An 18,603-nucleotide genomic window follows, 5' to 3' on the forward strand; every position below is an offset into this window, starting at 1 on the left:
AAGAATTGATGCTTTTGAACTGTGGTGTTGGAGAAGACTCTTGAGAGTCCCTTAGACTGCAAGGAGATCCAACCAGTCCATCCTAAAGGAGATCAGTCCTGGGTGTTCACTGGAAGGACCGATATTGAAGCTGAACTCCAATTCTTTGGCCACCTCATGCAAAGAGTTGACTCACTGGAAAAGACTCTGATGCTGGGAGGGATTGGGGGCAGGAGGAGAAGGGGACAACAGAAGATGAGATGGCTGGATGGCATCACTGACTCGATGGACATGAGTCTGGGTAAATTCCAGGAGTTTGTAATGGACAGGGAGGCCTGGCGTGCTGCGATTCATGGGGTCGCAAAGAGTCAGACACAACTGAGCGACTGAACTGAACTGAACTGAAAGTTCATGAGACTAGTTAAGATAAGCTAGTGATTGAACTTACTACTGATGGAAGAGAGCTGAGAGTCCTGAGATATCTCATTCAACTTTTAGAAATCTGGTAGAAAGGAAGGAATCAGGGAAACAGACTAAAATGAAACAACCAATGAGGTAGGAGGAAAACTAGGGGGGGTGATATTATAGAAGCAAAGTAAAGAAAATATTTCAATTAGGAAGAAGTGAATGCTTAACCTTAATGAATGCTGCTGAGCTAACACAGAAAAATGAAGGCTGAAGACTGATGATTAATATTGGCAAAGTTGAAACAAACTTCTTACTTGACAGGAGCTTTTTTTTTTTTTTCCTCTAAGGCATTTTATTTGTACATATTACATCCCTAGAAAAAGAATCCAAGGATTTTCCCTCCTGTATGTTTTCGTCTTGCTTCTTCATGGTCCATGATGCCAGCTGAGGTTGTCAGTACAATGAAACCAAACTGACGGGATGGGAGCAGGTTATTCTGCCATTTTTCTAGATCTTTGAGTTGCACATCAAATCTGGGGCTGATCACTCCACACTTATTTAGCCTGCCTGTGAGGTTCACAACAATTTTCCCAGCCCTGTGATCATCAATGATTTCAAATTCGCCAATGTAACCATGCTTCATCATCACTGTTAGAAACCTGACGATGACCTTGGAGCACGGCCGAATAAGCACCTGGCGTTTGCCTCTCTTTTCGGCGTTGTTGATACTCTTGAGAGCATCAGCCAGGACATTCATGCGCACCATTCTGGCGGCACGGAAAGATGGCGGAAAGAGGACGGGAGGGGCGAGCGCACGGAATTATGGGTCTTGACAGGAGCTTTATCAGTGGAAAATGGATACACAAAAGCTGGAGTGGGGTGATCCCATAAAGAGATTCAGAGGAGAGAACTTTAAGTACAAACAACTCTACAGAGGAGTTCTGCTCTAAATTAAAGAAAATGAGCAGAAACTGGACTAAAATCTAGAGTGAAAAGTTCTTCTGACTCTGTATTTTCGTTTTGTTTTCTTAGTTTTAGGTAGTTTTTTGGAGGGGGGAGTTTTGTTTTTTAAGATGAAGACTATCACAGCTTATAGCATACTCCTAGGAATGATTCAATAGAGAGGGAATAACAATGGGAACAGAATCTAAAAAGAGTGGCTATCTGTGTAACTGACTCACTCCGCTGTACAACAGAAATTAACACTGTAAAACTATACTCCAATAAGAAAAATTAATTAAAAAAAAAAAAGAGGGAGGGGACCTCCCTGGTGGTCCAGTGGCTAAGACTCCGTGCTCTCAATGCAGGAGGCCTGGGTTCGACACCTGACAGGAAACTAGATCCCTGCATGCTGCAACTAAAGATCCTGTGTGATGCAACAAAGATTGAAGATCCTGATAGCCACAACTAAGGCCTGTGCATGCTAAGTCACTTCAGTCGTGTCCGACTCTTTGCAACCCTATGGGCTGTAGCCCACCAGGCTCCTCTATCCAGGGGATTCTCCAGGCATGACTACTGGAGTGGGTTGCCATGCCCTTCTCCAGGGGATCTTCCCAAATCAGGGATCAAACTCAAGTTTCTTACATCTCCTGCATTGGCAGGCAAGTTCTTTACCACTAGCGCCACCTGGGAAGACCCAGTGCAGCCAAATAAACAAATATTTTTTCAAAAAAGGGAAAAACCAATAAGTAAGAGGGAAAATCTGTGCGACAGGGATGTGATTAGGACATAAATTTCCTCTGTGAAAAAATAAAATGAGCATACTGGTTAAATGCAGCTGGCTGTTAAGATTTTCTGAAAGAAGAATGAAAGTTATTTAAAGCACTTATGTACAATATTTGTGTTTGAAAATGAAAATAAATTTCATGAGGTCAAATGAACTTTTATGCCTTGTCCTCATTTTTGCTTTTGATTTAGTGGCATATTGATATTTGTATACTATATCCAAGAATCATTTCACTTTAAGGTACAACCACCAACTAAAGAACCCATTAAAGGAATCTACATAAATGAACATTATGAAATGGCTATTACTTTCATTTCCAATATATTACTCAATTAATTCCATATATCTTTATTTCAATAAATGATAACTTTCAGAAATAAAATAATGTCAATTGTAATTTCAACCTTAGAACTTATGGTTTTCTAATAATTCTGACATTGCTTTTCTCTCTTAATAAAGAAACAAAGGATCAAAAGAAAAAACACAAACTCCAAAGAATGTAAAAATAAATAACAGCAAGCATAAAAGCAAGGTAATCTTGGTTCCTTTTAAAATTTCAAATTAGCATTTTGCTTTGTCACTGAAATAGTTCTAGGAGATGATTTATTTTTGTTTTCAATAAAATACAATCTTATGACTATACAGTAGAGGTGACGAATAGATTCAAGGGGTTGGATCTGGTAGACAAGAGTGCCTGAAGAGTTACGGATGAAGGTCTGAAACACTGTACAGGAGGTGGTGACAAAGCCATCCCCAAGACGGGCACAGAAACAGCAAGGGCCTGAGAGAGCAGAGGAGATTAAGGAGAGGGGGCAACATAAAAAGACACGCATCTGAGTCAGTTCTAGTGAGGTGGATGAACCTAAAGCCTATTAATCAAAGAGAAGTCAGTCAGAAAGACAAAATCAAATACTGTATATTAATGCATATATATGAAATCTAGAAAGACGGTACTGATGAACCTATCTGAAGGGCAACAGTGGAGACATAGACATAGAGAACAGACTTATGGACACAGTGGGAGGGGGAGGAAAGAGAGGGTGGGATGGATGGACAGAGTAACACAGAAACCTATACATTACCATATGTAAAATAGACAGCCAATGGGAATTTGCTGTATGACTTCAAACTAGGGCACTGTAGCAACAGATGGGTGGGATGAGGAGGGAGTTTCAAGAGGAAGAGTACATAAGTAAACCTATGGATGAATCATGTTGATGTCTGGCAGAAACCAACACAATATTGTAGAGCAATTATCCTTCAACTAAAAATAAATAAATTTAATTACTTACAAAAAAGAAGAGGTGGCAAGAACACACAGAAGAACTATACAAAAAAGGTTTTAATAACCTGGATAACCACGATGGCACAGTCACTCACCTACAGCCAGACATCCTGGAGTGTGAAGTCAACTGGGCCTTAGGAAGCACTACTATGAAGAAAACTAGTGAAGGTGACTGAATTCCAGCTGAGCTACTTCAAATCCTAGAAGATGATACTGTGAAAGTGCTGTACTCAATATGCCAGCAAATTTGGAAAACTCAACAGTGGCCACAGGACTGGAAAAGGTCAGTTTTCATCCCAATCCCAAAGAAAGGCAATGCCAAAGAATGTTCAATCTAGCGTACAATTGCGTTCGTTTCACATGCTAAAAAGATAATGCTCAAAATTCTTCAAGCTAGCCTTCAAAAGTACGTGAACTGAGAACTTCCAAATGTATAAGCTGGATTGAGAAAATGCAGAGGAATCAGAGATCAAACTGCCAATATCCGTAGGGTCATAAAAAAAGGGAATTTCAAAAAAAACATCTGCTTCATTGACTATGCTAAAGCCTTTGACTGTATACATCAGAACAAACTTAAAAATTCTTAAAAGAGATGGAAATACCAGATCACCTTGCCTGCCTCCTGCAAAACCTGTATACAGGTCAAGAAGCAACAGTTAGAACCGGACATGGAACAACAGACGGGTTCAAAATTGGGAAAGCAGTACATCTAGGCTGTATATTGTCACCCTGCTTATTTAACTTAACATGCAGAGTATATCACGCGAAATGAAGGGCTGGATGAAGCCCAAGCTGGAATCAAGATTGCCGGGAGAAATATCAACAACCTCAGCTTTGCAGACGATACCACTCTTAATAGCATAAAGTGAAGAGGCACTAAAGAGCCTCTTGATGAGGATGAAAGAGGAGAGTGAAAATTCAACATACAAAAAACTAAGATTATGGCATCCAGTCCTATCACTTCATGGCAAATAGATGGGGAAACCGTGGAAGCAGCAACAGACTTTATTTTCTTGGGCTCCAAAATCACTGAACCTGTGACTGCAGCCACAAAATTAAAAGACGCTTGCTCCTTGCAAGTAAAGCTGTAACAAACCTAGACAGCATATTAAAAAGCAGAGACATCACTTTGCCAACAACAGTCCATATAGTCAAAGTTATAGTTTTTCCAGTAGTCATGAACAGACGTGAGAGCTGAATCATAAAAAAGGCTCAGCACTTAAGAACTGATGCATTCAAATTGTGGTGCTGGAGAAGCCTCTTGGGAGTCCTTAGAAAGCAAGGAGATCAAACCAGTCAATCCTAAAAGAAGTCAATCCTGAATATTCACTGGAAGGGTTGATGCTAAAGCTCCAATACTGTGGCCAACTGATGTGAAGAGCCAACTCATTGGAAAAGACCCTGATGCTGAGAAAGATGAGGCACAGGAAGAGAAGGGGACGACAGAAGAGGAGATGATTGGATGGCATCACCAACTCAATGAGCAAACTCCAGGAGACAGTGAAGGACAGAGAAGCCTGGCACGCTTCAGTCGAGGGGTTGCAAAGGGCCGGACATGACTTACCAAATGAACAACAACAACAAAGTAATACAAGCCCCTTTAAACAAGATCAGGAATATAGTTTACCAGTTAAAAGTCCAATAAAGTCAGGAATTAAAAATGAAATATACATGCTTTAAACATTTATTTTTATTTGGTATGTATAAAAAAAGCACATTGACCTATCACTGATGATCAGTAAGACTTTGGAAATGGGTTTGCTAATTTGAGTTCTTCCTTGAACAAATCACAGCCCTAATGCAACCCCTCAGATCACAACTTTGATTTCTTTAGAATGGAATGAGAAAATAAAGGCATCTCCACGTTTTTACTGACTTGACCGAGTTAAGTCTTCCAAAAGCATTAAAATTATTCACAGAAACAATTGTACTTTTCAGAGGAAATTTCATTATTGTCAAAAACGGTACAACTAAAATTAATTATAATAAAAAGTACCACTAGAATAAACAAGTTCAGGAAATTCTGACTCTTGTAAGCACCCAATTCATCAAAAGCTAAATCAAGTTGTCTTCTTCTGAAACTACTAGATGCTCTTCAACAGTCATCCCAGCTTCCTCCCTTAAGGACAGGCCCTTATTCTCAGCGGGGCACACTTGCTGCTGTTCAGTAGCCAAGCTGTGTCCTACTCCTTGTGACCCCGTGGACTACAGCGCACCAGGCCTCCCTGTCCCTACCATCTCCCGGAATCTGGCACACTTACAGTAAGAAAAAGATTGTAATCTCAGCTTATGATCCTAAGGTGAAAAAGCACATTGGCTATGAACAGGCCAATAACCAACAGAAAGCTTTTCATGGAAATGGGACAATAACTGGAATACAACAAACCGTTCTCTTTCAAACTGAAAGTGTCAGTTCATTAGTGAACCAGGGCTGTAATTTTTAAAAAACAGACTACAACAGAAAACACAGTGCAGAGTCACAATAAGTGACGCTACAAAACACTGTCACACACACAAGTGGATCTCAACGTGAAACAGATTTCTAACAGCATCAAAATTAAAAAAGAAAAAACCAGAAGCATTGGTGATGGATGTTAAGTAAACTTGTTACAGTAATCAGTTTGCAATTTACACATATAGCAAGTCATTATGTTATATACCTAAAACTAATACAATGTTATATGTCAATTTTATCTCAATTAAAAAAAAATGTTTACCTATGGCTGATTCAAATTGATGTATGGCAGAAACTATCACAATATTGTAAAGTAATTACCTTCCAATTAAAAATAAATTTTAAAAAATGTTTTAAACAAAACAAAAACAAGCACTCTTAGATAATTTTGCTTCTGATGCACATTAATGTTTGAGGATCACTAAACTAAAGCAATGCTTCTCAACAGTTACTGGATATCAGAATCTTGGTGAGCTTGGAAACGGATTCCTGAATTAATGTCTAAAGATTCAGACTCAGCAGGTCAAGAGTCACCATCAAAGATCTGATTTCTAACACAGCTCCAGGTGATGCTAATACTCTACCACACCTGACATAATAGGCTCTAGTTTTTATGAACCAGGCATAATTAACTTCAGATAATAAATCACTATACCCGGAGGCTGAAAGCAATCTTCATCAAGCCCAATCTCTTATCAGATGGTTGAATTTCTTTCACAAAACCCTAAATAGTCAACCATCCCTCTGAATGTTAAACCAACAAGATGAACCACTGAATCATCTACAAGAGATGAACTATTTATGACAGTTCAAAAATAATCCATGTTAAGTACTAATGAAAATGAGTTAGTTTTCTCAGGAAGTCATGACTCAAGATTACTGCTCTCTTTTCTTGTTTTCATTTAAATATGTATTGTTGCTGTGGAATTATTAAAGAATGCCATTGATGATTCTATACATTCAATGAAGAGAGATGAAACTCCTAAGTGAGATTCACATAACTTTTCACTAATTTTTGCTTTTATTTGTTCCCACACTGGGGAAAAACGAGAATATCCAGAACAATCTGACTTTATAACTTGCTAAAAGGTGACTGACAAATGTGAACACCTGTAACACCTCCGACAGAAATTGGTTACATTTTGTCAATTTCAATGGTCCACTTGTACACTATTTATAGAGCTAAAAAAAGATTTAACACAATTATAAAACAAGTATTTGTTCTTTACTGTGAAGACAACTAAAGTAAATACAACAGACTTTACTTTTTTTGAAAAGTTATTGATATTTACAGTGCTCTGAAAGCAATGATCAAGAAGATCAGAGACATCTATAAAAAGATATATTCAGCATGTACCTAAAAACTGTCCAGGGTCTGTTAAAACTGAAGCATATCACTACAACAGAATATCATGCATTTTAATCGAGTAAAATATTTATATATTTTTATAACATTTCAGAGAGTATATTACTTCTATAAGGAGAAAACAATGAAATTTTAACAAAACAATAAAAGCAAAAGTAATTCATACTAATAGCTGCAGAAGCACAATTCTACAGAGGAATGAGGAGCCAGTTCCAACTGTGTCCCAATCTACAGTTCTACAACTTTCCTGTTATTCCTTCTAATTCTAAATTTCTGTGATACCGTTGTTATATATAAAATACAATGTTTTAATGTTCATCTTCTCTCCCTTCTTGCCACATCAAATTTAGCTGATATCCTTTCTACACAGATAAACAAGGATCTGTTCCAGTTCTGAATCTTACTTTTTATCCCACCCTATTTAACTGGGAAAAAATGCAATGGTAAAATAGCCATTTTTAAGAGCTTTAACGCTGTAGAACTAGAGTAACTTTCACTTTTCCACCTTCAATAGCATTAGTAAACTTAAAACCATTTCATGCTGTTACTCTCTTGAACTCATTAAACTCAGAAACATCAATTCTACTCTCTCATATTACCTGCAACAATGTCAATAGAGATTTAAACAAAGAAAGAAAAAATCCCACTTGAACAACTTTATCTACAGTTCAGTTCAGTTCAGTCGCTCAGTCGTGTCCGACTCTTTGCGACCCCATGAATCGCAGCACGCCAGGCCTCCCTGTCCATCACCAACTCTCGGAGTTTACTCAAACTCATGCCCATCGAGTCGGTGATGCCATCCAGCCATCTCATCCTCTGTTGCCCCCTTCTCCTCCTGCCCCCAATCCCTCCCAGCATCAGGGTCTTTTCCAATGAGTCAATGAGGTGGCCAAAGTATTGGAGTTTCAGCTTCAGCATAGGGGCTGGTAACCTCTTGATCAACGGATGGCCCCTGTGACAGAAATAGTTACATTTTTGAGACAGTAAAAGAAAGAAGTAGGGGAGAGGGGAGAGAAGAGGAGGAAGAGAAGAATACATGGGAGACCCTATTTTTGACTACATCCTACAAAGCTTAAATGTTTACCATTCAGCCCTTTATAAAAAAGGTTTCCTGACCCCTATCTATAGGAATATTGCTGAGTGTAGTTCATACAGTATAATTTGCATCATGCTAGGAAAACATACGGTACTAAATAGGCTTAGAAAAGCCCTCAGGGCAATTATCTGCAGAACTATCTCTGAGTTACAGCCAAAATGATTCAGAATAAAGCAACTGCAAATTAGGCACTAGGTATAATAAATACACTATCACAAAACTACTTGCAGCTCTAGCAGAGTTCTGGTACCAGAATAACCCTTCTGCTGTGAATAAAAAACTTGACAAAATATGTAAAACAAATATACCCAAAGTATGGACAACAATAATCACAAGACTGTGATCTCTGACAAAATGAACTAATGAGGTGACTAGCCTACACTTTCTGCCTAGGAACATTTAGCAAGTTCCAGTATACAGAGGGAAAACTCAAGTAGACGCACACCAGTTTCAATAAACTGGGGAGACAAGAGACTGAGAAAACTAAAGCAGCTAGTATTTGGAGGACACACCACCAAAAAGAAGAGACAAATACACACTCAAAGAGCCCTAAAAATTCTTTGACTGAACAGTAAGCCACACATGAGAAGGTGGGGAAGGTTATGGTTCTGTGAGAGAATGCAACATATGAGAACTCTGTACATTCTGTTCAATTTTGCTGTGAACCTAAAAAACTGCTCTAAAAATTAGAGCCTATTTTTTAAAAAAACAAAGAAACTTCGTCAAACAACTAGGAGAATCAATGGAGACCTCGAAAAGTCACACATTAAAAGTAGGACTAAACAACTCTAAATCCAACCCTAGAGCTGCCCTAACAAGCTTTAAAAGCAAATCTCAAAAAAAAAAAAAAAAAAAAAATCAAGTTGAATCAAAGCAAACTGCATGTCAGAATAAAATTCAATGCTCCTTAAAGGAAATATAAAATGAAATAGAAAATATAATCTAAGACTTAATGTAACATTAACAATATACAGCATCCAATCAAAAACTGTAACACATTTGAAAGACATGAGAGTCATAACCAGAAGAAAATTCAGCCAACAGAAATGGGGCCAGAAAGAATACAAACGATGGGATTAGAATTAGCAGAGAATACTTAAAAAGTTATTAAAAAAAAGAAAAAGTAGAAAGATTTAATGCAAAGCATGATCTTAATGAGAATAAAAGTAGAAACTATATTTTTAAAAAAGAAACTTCTAAAACTGAAAAATATATCTGAAATGAAAATTTAACTGAATGAGTTAACTGCATATTAGACTATACAGATGAAAATAGTAAACAGGAGGAGATGGAAATTAAAAAACTATATTATTACTGTTATATATGAAAGAATGTGTTATCAGCAGACTTATATGACAAGAAATGTTAAAGAAAGTTTTTCCTAAAGAAAAAGACACCGGATGGAAACCCAGACCTAGACTAGAGAAGGAACACTGGAAACAAACAGAATTAAAAGCAAAAATAGGGACTTCACTGGTGATCTAGTAGTTAAGACTCCCTGTTCTCTAATGCAGGGGCCCAGGTTCGATCTCTGGTCAGAGAACTATATCCTGCATGAAGCAACTAAAGATCCCCCATGCCATAGTGCAGCAAAGAAGATCCCATGTAGCCAAATAAAATAAATAAATAAATAAAATTAGGAGCAAAAATAGATAATTTTATTGTAATATCCGAATAATTTTAACACTTCTCTGCCATTAATTGAATAGCAGGAAATCAGTAAAACTATAAAAGACCCAAAAAGACACTGCCAACCAACTGAACCTAACTGACATTTATAAAGTGTTAACCCATAAATGGCAAACACATATTCTTTTCCAATATACATGGGACAATCACCAGTATAGATCACATGACAAATGATGGAAATATTGTATGGAAGAATTATCAAAGAATGGAACTCATACAGAATATTTACTTTGACCAAAATGCACTCAATAACAAAAGCACATGTGGAAAAACCCCAAATATTTAGAAATAAAAAACTTTTAAAAAAAGTAACTGGTCAAAGGAGAAATCACAAGGAAAATTAGAAAATATTATCAACTGAATAGGGGCTACCCAGGTGGTGCTAGTGGTAAAGAACCCACCTGCCAATGCAGGAGACACAGGCAACACGGACTCGATCCCTGGGTATGGAAGATTTCCTGGAGCAGGGTATGGCAACCCACGCCAGTCTTCTTGCCTGGAGAATGCCAGGGGACAGAGGAGCCAGGGAGGGGACAGCCCAGAGGGTCGCAAAGAATCAGAAACGACAGAAGCGACTTAACATGCATGCATGCACATGAACTGAATAAAGTTCATGAACACACAACAAAACTTGAGAAGGGCAATAAAAAAGTCCTTAGAGGGGGAACTTACGGATTTATACATCTAAAACCTATGACCTAAACTTCCACCTTTAGAAGCAAGAAAAAACAGATTAAGCACAAAGTATTGATTGGGCTTGCCAAAAAGTTCATTTGGTTGGCCAAAAAGTTTATTTGGTTATTGAATATACTGTTCAATAAAGTTCTTGGTAAAAGTGAAAATATTAATGTCTTTTAATTTTACTTAAAAGCAAATGAATATTTGGCCAACTCAAGAGAAGGAGTAATGAAGATAAAAAGAATTCATGTCAATGTATGGCAAAAACCACTACAATATTGTAAAGTAATTAGCCTCCAACTAATAAAAATAAATGAAAAAAAAAAAGAAAGAAAATCTATATAACAGAAAATAAACGGTGAAGAAAAATCAAAAGCAAGATCTTCAAAAGGAACAAAAATGGTAAGCTTCTAGACAAACTAACCATAAACAGAGAGAACTAAAAAAGGCAAACAAATACATGAAAAAGAGCTTCAACATCACTAAGTATTTGGGAAATGTAAATCAAAACTGAAATGAGATATCAACTCACATTCAGTAAGCTAACTACTATCAAAAAGCAAAAATAACCACATAGGTGAGGATGTGGAGAAACTGGAACCCTTGCACACTGTTGGTGTGAACGCAAAGTGGTACAGCTACTATATAAAACAGTACGGCAGTTTCTCAAAGAGTTGAAAATGGAATTACCACATGATCTCAAAAGAATAAAAACCATGGTCTGTAAGAGATATTTACATCTGCACACCATGTTCACTGCAGCATTATTTACAATGGCTTAAAGATGGAAGTAATTCAAGTTATCTGTCCATTACTAACTGAACTGATAAAATGTGGTATATCCATACGATGAAATGTTGCTGATGTTGTTGCTTTCAGTCTCTAAGTTCTGTCTGACTCTTTTGCAACCCCATGTACTGTAGCCCACCAGGCTCCTCTGTTCACGGGATTTCCCAGTCAAGAATACCAAAGTGGGTTGCCACTTCCTTCTCCAGGGGATCTTTGGAGCCCAAGGATCAAAACCATGTCTCTTGCATTGGCAGGAGATTCTTTACTGCTGAGCCACCAAGGAAGCCCATGGTGGAATATTACTCAGCCTTAAAAAGGAAGGAAATTCTGACATCTGCTTCAACAGAGATGAACCTCGAGGACATCATTTAAAATGAAATAAACCAGTCCCATAAAGACAAATACTGTATAATTCCACTTATATGAGGTACTCAGAATAGTAAAATCCATAGAGACAGACAGTAAACAGGTAGATGACACAGCTGAAAGATAAACAGGGAATTTAATAGATACAGACTTTCAGTTTTGCAAGATGAAAAGTTAACAGACTGGCTGCACAGCAATCTAAATGTAATGAACACTACTGAACATTTAAAAATGATAAAAATGGTAAATTTTAGTTTATGTGTATTTTTACACTTAAAATATTTTAATAAAAAATACAAAGAGGAGGAAAGGATAGGGAGAGAAGACACAAATTACCAATCCTCAGGAGTAAAAGAGACAGCACTAAAGGTTTCATTAGAGAGCAAAAATAAGATAATATTATAAACAACCTTATATCTCCCAATTGTGTGTGTGTCTGTGTTTTTTACCACAGTACACAGCTTGCAGGACATTAGTTCCCCGACCAGGGATCAAACCCAGGTTCCCTGCAGTGGAAGTTCAGAGTCCTAGTAACCAGTGGACCACCAGGGAATTCCCTATAAACAACTATGTAGAAAAAAATTTTAAAACTATGAACATAAACTAAAACTATTATTCATAGCATATGACAATACATTTAAAAATTATTAATAATCCTATGGAAATGAATTCACAACTTAGGTCTGTAATATTCAGTATAGTAAGTCACCAGCTACATGCTTAAACAAAACTAGAACTTCAGTTCTGCACTTATCACATTTCAAGTACTCCTCCGCCACACACAGCGGCTACTATACTTTAATGGTGTAGTACAACATAGATGTTTCAATTGTCAGACAAAGTTCTACCAGACTGTGCTGACTTACGAGAAAATGCCTTGAAAGGTGTAAATTACACAAAAGAAATAGAAAATATGAACAACATCAAGACTAGATGACATCACTAGTAAATTAAATACTTAAGGAAGAAGTAATACCCACCTTACATGAATTCTTTCAGCAAATATAAGAGAAAGGAACACTTTATAACTAATATTATGAGGCCATTATCACCCTAGAACCAAAGCCAGAGAAAGATGTGACCAAAAAAAAAAACTACATACCAATATCCTTCATAAATATAGGTGCTTAAAAATCAGAATACTTAAAATACTAGCAAATTGGATTTTCAAAGATATAAAACAAACAATAGATCATGACAAAGTACGATTTATATCACAAATGCAAGGTCGGTTTAAGATTCAAAAATCAACTCACCACATTAACACAGTAAAGAAAACAACATGATCATTTCAGCATATGAAAAGAAACCATTTGACAAAATAGTCATTCATGAAAAAAATCTTTTCACAAATACAGAGAAGAGAAAGTCCTCAACCTGAAAAGGTATCTACAAAGATAATAAAGATCAACTGGAAAATTTAAAAAAAAAATGTTTTAATCATTACAATAGCATAAAAAATAGAAATATTAAATTTCAAATTGGTAAGGAAAGAATGGACTGTTATTAACTGACTTGGAAAAGAAAAACTACCTAGTATGGGAGAAAACTGTCCCTTAGTTTATCCATATACACACAAAATTGAGGCAAAATATTGAAAAGACCAAAAGAAAAACAGGAATGCTAATTTCTTAAATACATGCAAAATCTATAGACTAAAACTATAAAAGGTTATTTAGAAATTTAATAATTTACTAATTATTTACAGATTTAAAGAAGAACTAAATAAACTCAGAAATATGCCATGCTCACGGATATATTTAAGATGTCAATTCTCCTCCAAATTAATCCATAAATTTAATGCAATTCTAATCAAACAGCCAAAGGTTTATCTATACACCTTTACATGCTGATTCTAAAATGTCTGTGTAAATACAAAGGAGTTAAATAGACAAAGCAAATTTTAAGAAGAGATGGATGGCTTACGCTAACTTTGTTTTATAAGTCTGTAATTGTTTTGAAGTAAAAAGTTAAAAATGATTTCATGATACAGTACATCTTATATGTAAATTATACATCAGCAAATATAATGTTTAAAATTTCATTTACAATAGCACAAGAAATTTTAAATGTACAGGGATAACAAAATATGCATAAGACTTGTACTTAAAAACTACAAAACTCTGCTAAAAGGAAAGATGATCTAAATAAAATTTTTATTTATTTATTTTTAATTTTTTTTAAATAAATTTTTTAAAAGATACATCACATTCATGAACGGGAAAACTCTTTTAGATGTCAATTCTCCCCAAACTCATCTATAAATGAGAATCCCCATCAAAATCCCAGTAAGTTTTTTTATAGAAAATGACAAGGTGTTTCTAAGAAACTGCATGAAAAAGGAAAAGATCTGGAATAGGAAAAACAACTTTTGAAAAAAATGGCTTAGAATATGTCATCTAATATAAAACTAAAGTAATTAATACAGTGTGGTACTAACATAAGGAAAGACATATAGATCCTTGGAACAGTATGAGTCCAAAATAAAACCAAACATACAGAACATTTAATCTTCAAAAAAGTATCAAAATAAACCAATCAGAAAAAAGATTATTTTCTTGGGCTCCAAAATCACTGCAGATGGTGACTGACTGCAGTCATGAAATTAAAAGACACTTGTTCTTTGGAAGAAAAGCTATGACCAACCTAGACAGCATATTAAAAAGCAGAGACATCACTTTGCCAGCAAAGGTCCATATAGTTAAAGCTATGATTTATTCCAGTAGTCATGTATGGATGTATGAATTGGACCATAAAGAAAGCGGAGTGCTGAAGAATTGATGCTTTCAAACTGCGGTGTTGGAGAAGAGTCCCTTAGACAGCAAGGAGATCAAACCAGTCAATCCTAAAGGAAATCAACCCTGAATATTTACTGGAAGGACTGATGCTAAAGCTCCAATAACTTTAGCCACCTTATGCAATGAGCAGACTCATTGGAAAAGACCCTGATGCTGGGAAAGACTGAAGGCAGGAGGAGAAGAGGATGACAGAGGGCAAGATGGCTGGGTGGTATCACCGACTCATTGGACATGAGTTTGAGCAAGCTCCGGGAGACGGTGAAGGACAGAGAAGCCTGGCGAGCTGCAGTCCATGGGGTCACAAAGTCGAACACGACTGAGTGACTGAACAACAAAAAACGGAACTTCATGGAATTTCATCAAAATTAAAACTTGTGCGTTACAAAAGACACCACAGAGATAATGAAAACATCAGCCACAGAATACTTGAATAGATGGAGACAGATATATCCACATCTATTTCTATCTAATCATCTGTAAAACAAAAGATTCGTATCCAGAATATGTAAAAAACCCTTACAACACTATAATAGAAAAGACAAACCAACAATTCAAAAAATGGGCAAAGACTTGGAACACTTTACAAAGGAACATTTTAAGAAAGGCATAACACACGCTGTCAAGTGAAATCATTAGTCAGCAGGGAAATGTAAATTAAAACCATAAATAGTTGCCACTATCCATCCTTCAGCTCAGTCGTTCTATCATGTTCAACTCTTTGCGACCCCATGACTGCAGCATGCCAGGCTTCCTGTCCATCACCAACTCCAGAAGCCTGCTCAAACTCGAGTTGGAGATGCCATCCAACCACCTCATCCTCTGTCGTCCCCTTCTCCTCCTGCCCTCAATCTTTCCCAGCATCAGGGTCTTTTCCAGTGAGTCAGTTCTTCACATCAGGTGGCCAAAGTAGTGGAGCTTCAACTTCTGCATCAGTCCTTCCAATGAATATTCAGGACAGATTTCCTTTAGGACTGACTGATTTGATTTCCTTGCAGTCCAACAGACTCTCAGGAGTCTTCCAACACCACAATTCAAAAGCGTCAATTCTTCAACACTCAGTTTTCTTTATGGTCCAACTCTCACATCCATACACGACTACTGGAAAAACCATAGCTTTGACTAGACAGACCTTTGTCAGCAAAGTATCCATCCTACTTTCACTTATTTTTTAGAAAGATTTTATTGATGGGAACCAGCTTTTCTATGTGTTTTTGAATTTGTTATACAATATGGTTCTGTTTTATGTTTTGGCTTTTGGGCCCCTAGGCATGTGGAATCCTAGCACCCTGAGCAGCGATTGAACCTGCACTGCCTGCATTGAAAGGCAGAGTTTTAATCACTGGACTGCCAGGGAAGTCCCTCCTTCCCATTTTTAAAATAATCATAACCTAAAAGGAAAAGACCAGTTAAGTGAAATGAACAAACTACTTGAAAACATAACAAACCTGACACAAGAGTAAATATAATATATAAATAATCCTTTATTTATTGAAAAATTTGAATTCATAACTTAAAACCTCACACCACAGAGTAGGAAATGGCAACCCACTCCAGTATTCTTGCCTGTAAAATTCCACAGACAGGGGAGCCTGGCAGGCTACAGAGCATGAAGTCGCAAAAGTCAGACACAACTGAGTGACTTTCACTTTCAAAAGAAAGAATGAGAAAGAAAAAAAAAATCACTAACAGTCACATATTTGGTTCTGAAGGAAAACTGTTATTTGATACTGTTTTGATTTCTGGAGATCAGATTTTTTTAGTACTCATGAATAGGTTTTCTCCCTTCCTTTAGTATTAAAGGACAAAGTTGAAAAAGTATTCTATATACCTAGGAAAATTAAAGTGCATACCAAATGCATATTTAATCTCACAAGGATTGATTTATTAGTACTTGCACAGCCTTGTGAAAAATGCATGATGTGCCAGGTCCCTTGGAGGCGCATTCATTCTCCCAGAAAAGAGTCACATTTCAGGGTCAGGAACTGTGGTTTCGTGGGGAGAAGTTCTACAACTGACATCAAAAATATTTTGGAAAACAATTATGCTCAAAATTTAAAAACAAATGGGAAATGTATGCCTTTCAAAAACAAAAATCCTCACACCAAGAAATCTCTAAGCCAAGGTGGTTTTCCTGTGAATTCTATAAAACATTTAATGAAGATATAACTCCAGCTGTACACAAAGTCTGTCAGAAAAAATCCTTAATGAAATATTAGCAAATTGAGTCCAGTAATATATAAATATTCTTCAGCCATTCCTTATAAAATGGAAGTTTTTAATGTAATAAAGCCTTAGCAAATGTGACCGAAACCAACAATAATTATCCCTAAATGATAAAATATGAGAACTATTATACTTAACTGGACTCAAAAATAAGATATTTAAAAACAAATGATAGAAGAAAAACACAATACAATTACTTGAAAGCAACAATAAAAATTAAGTAAATGGCATAAATCAAAATCTGTATTAAAATCTAGTTTGTTTCTGAACAGAAATAAAATATTGATTCTCCCCCAAAATAACATATAAATGTATACATTTTCAGTCAGAATTCCAAAAGACTATTTTTGGATATTCAATAAATCATATTAAAATTTAGTGGATGAAGAGCCTAAAGAAAAGCTTTAAAGTAACAAATATTAAAACTAAGAAACTAGCTTGACAGAGCACAGAAATGCCAATAGCTCAAATCCAAAAAAATACAGTATTAAACTATTTCTTAAAATAATATATACTATGAATAAAATCAGTGAAGATAATATAGCAATTAATATGTTTATGAAAAATATTACTATGTAAATGTTAACAAATGTAAAAGAAATTCAGAAAAAGATTCCCACATATATATGACTTAAATACATCTCAGTAGTGCAAATTGAGTTCACTGATGAATATCAACTATTTAGATGAAAAGATAAGTTATTTAACATGTTACCACAATTAGTTACTCATCTGAAAAAACTGTACCCCAATCTTATCCTGCATCCAAAAATAAATATCAAATTAAGACTTAAATGCTAAAATATAAAAAGCTTACAAGATAATCTTTGTAGGTTATAAAATTTTATTGAAAGGCGATAAAGATTTCAAGAAATAAAAAGACACACAAAGTTCACAGTCAGTCAATATCATAAACATGCCAACTCTCTGTTGATTGACAGAATCAAAAAACAGTCCATCAAAATTCTGCTCTTACGATTTTGTTTTGTTAGATACTTGGTAAAGTATTTCTAAAATGAACAGTAACAAGAATAGGTGAGACATTCCTGAAGAAAAATTTTCAAGGATATGTGAACTATCAGGTTATCAAACAAGACTTATTGCAAAGCTAAATTAATTAAAAGAACATGGCACAGAAATAAAAATTCCATTGGAAAACGTGTGGGAAAGCCCATAGGTATATGTCAGGGAATGTTTAACAGGAGTATTCCTACATGGTGTTTCCCATAAACCCTGTTTCTTATCAGTTTCTGGCAACAGAAACAAGTGGAACAGCACGCCGCTCCCAGGACTGAGGTCATAGGATGAGACATGCGCGAATCTCCTTCAGTAAACATTCTCCTTACAACAAAACTGCTTAGTCTTAGTCCTCTTTCTTGAGATATGGATTGTCTCCTGACCCTATGACCATTGTTAATCCCTTGTTCCCTTGGTAACAGTTGCTGTACCTTTGATTTTCTGATCTTCATCATTGTCGAAAGAAATTCCTTGTACAACAGCCTATATATATTCACAGAAAGATCATTAAAGCACCTCTGCTCCATCAGAGCTTGGGTCCCCATGTCTTTCTTTCTTTCTCTCTCTCTCTCCCTCCAACTAATTCTCTGGAGTGTAGAAACCCACGGAGCTCATTCTCCTGCCCAGGCTTTCAAGAGAGGGCGCCCTGTGCCTTCGTGATTGGTACAAGCCCTGTTCTAGGGTCTTATTGGTTCTCTGCATAAACCAGGGAGTATCAGCTTCTTTCT

At 36.2% G+C, this 18,603-nt stretch overlaps 2 protein-coding genes across 6 annotated transcripts in view; both read right to left on the reverse strand.

Moving 5' to 3' along the window:
* The window catches only part of ZMYM4 (zinc finger MYM-type containing 4), a 154,345-nt gene that overhangs the window by 75,030 nt on the left and 60,712 nt on the right, over nucleotides 1-18,603 (reverse strand). The gene's annotated exons all lie outside the window — the stretch shown is intronic.
* LOC122437246 (40S ribosomal protein S15a) lies at nucleotides 713-1,211 on the reverse strand. Its single transcript, XM_043461952.1, has one exon. It carries the CDS (start codon nucleotides 1,151-1,153, stop codon nucleotides 761-763), a length of 393 nt encoding a protein of 130 aa, XP_043317887.1. The 5' UTR covers nucleotides 1,154-1,211; the 3' UTR covers nucleotides 713-760.

The sequence above is a fragment of the Cervus canadensis genome, chromosome 2, assembly GCF_019320065.1.
Source record: "Cervus canadensis isolate Bull #8, Minnesota chromosome 2, ASM1932006v1, whole genome shotgun sequence".
NCBI lineage: Eukaryota > Metazoa > Chordata > Mammalia > Artiodactyla > Cervidae > Cervus > Cervus canadensis.

Coding starts and splice junctions, on each gene's coding strand:
- LOC122437246 (XM_043461952.1), bottom strand. CDS start 1,153: ATGGTGCGCATGAATGTCCTGGCTGATGCTCTCAAGAGTATCAACAAC.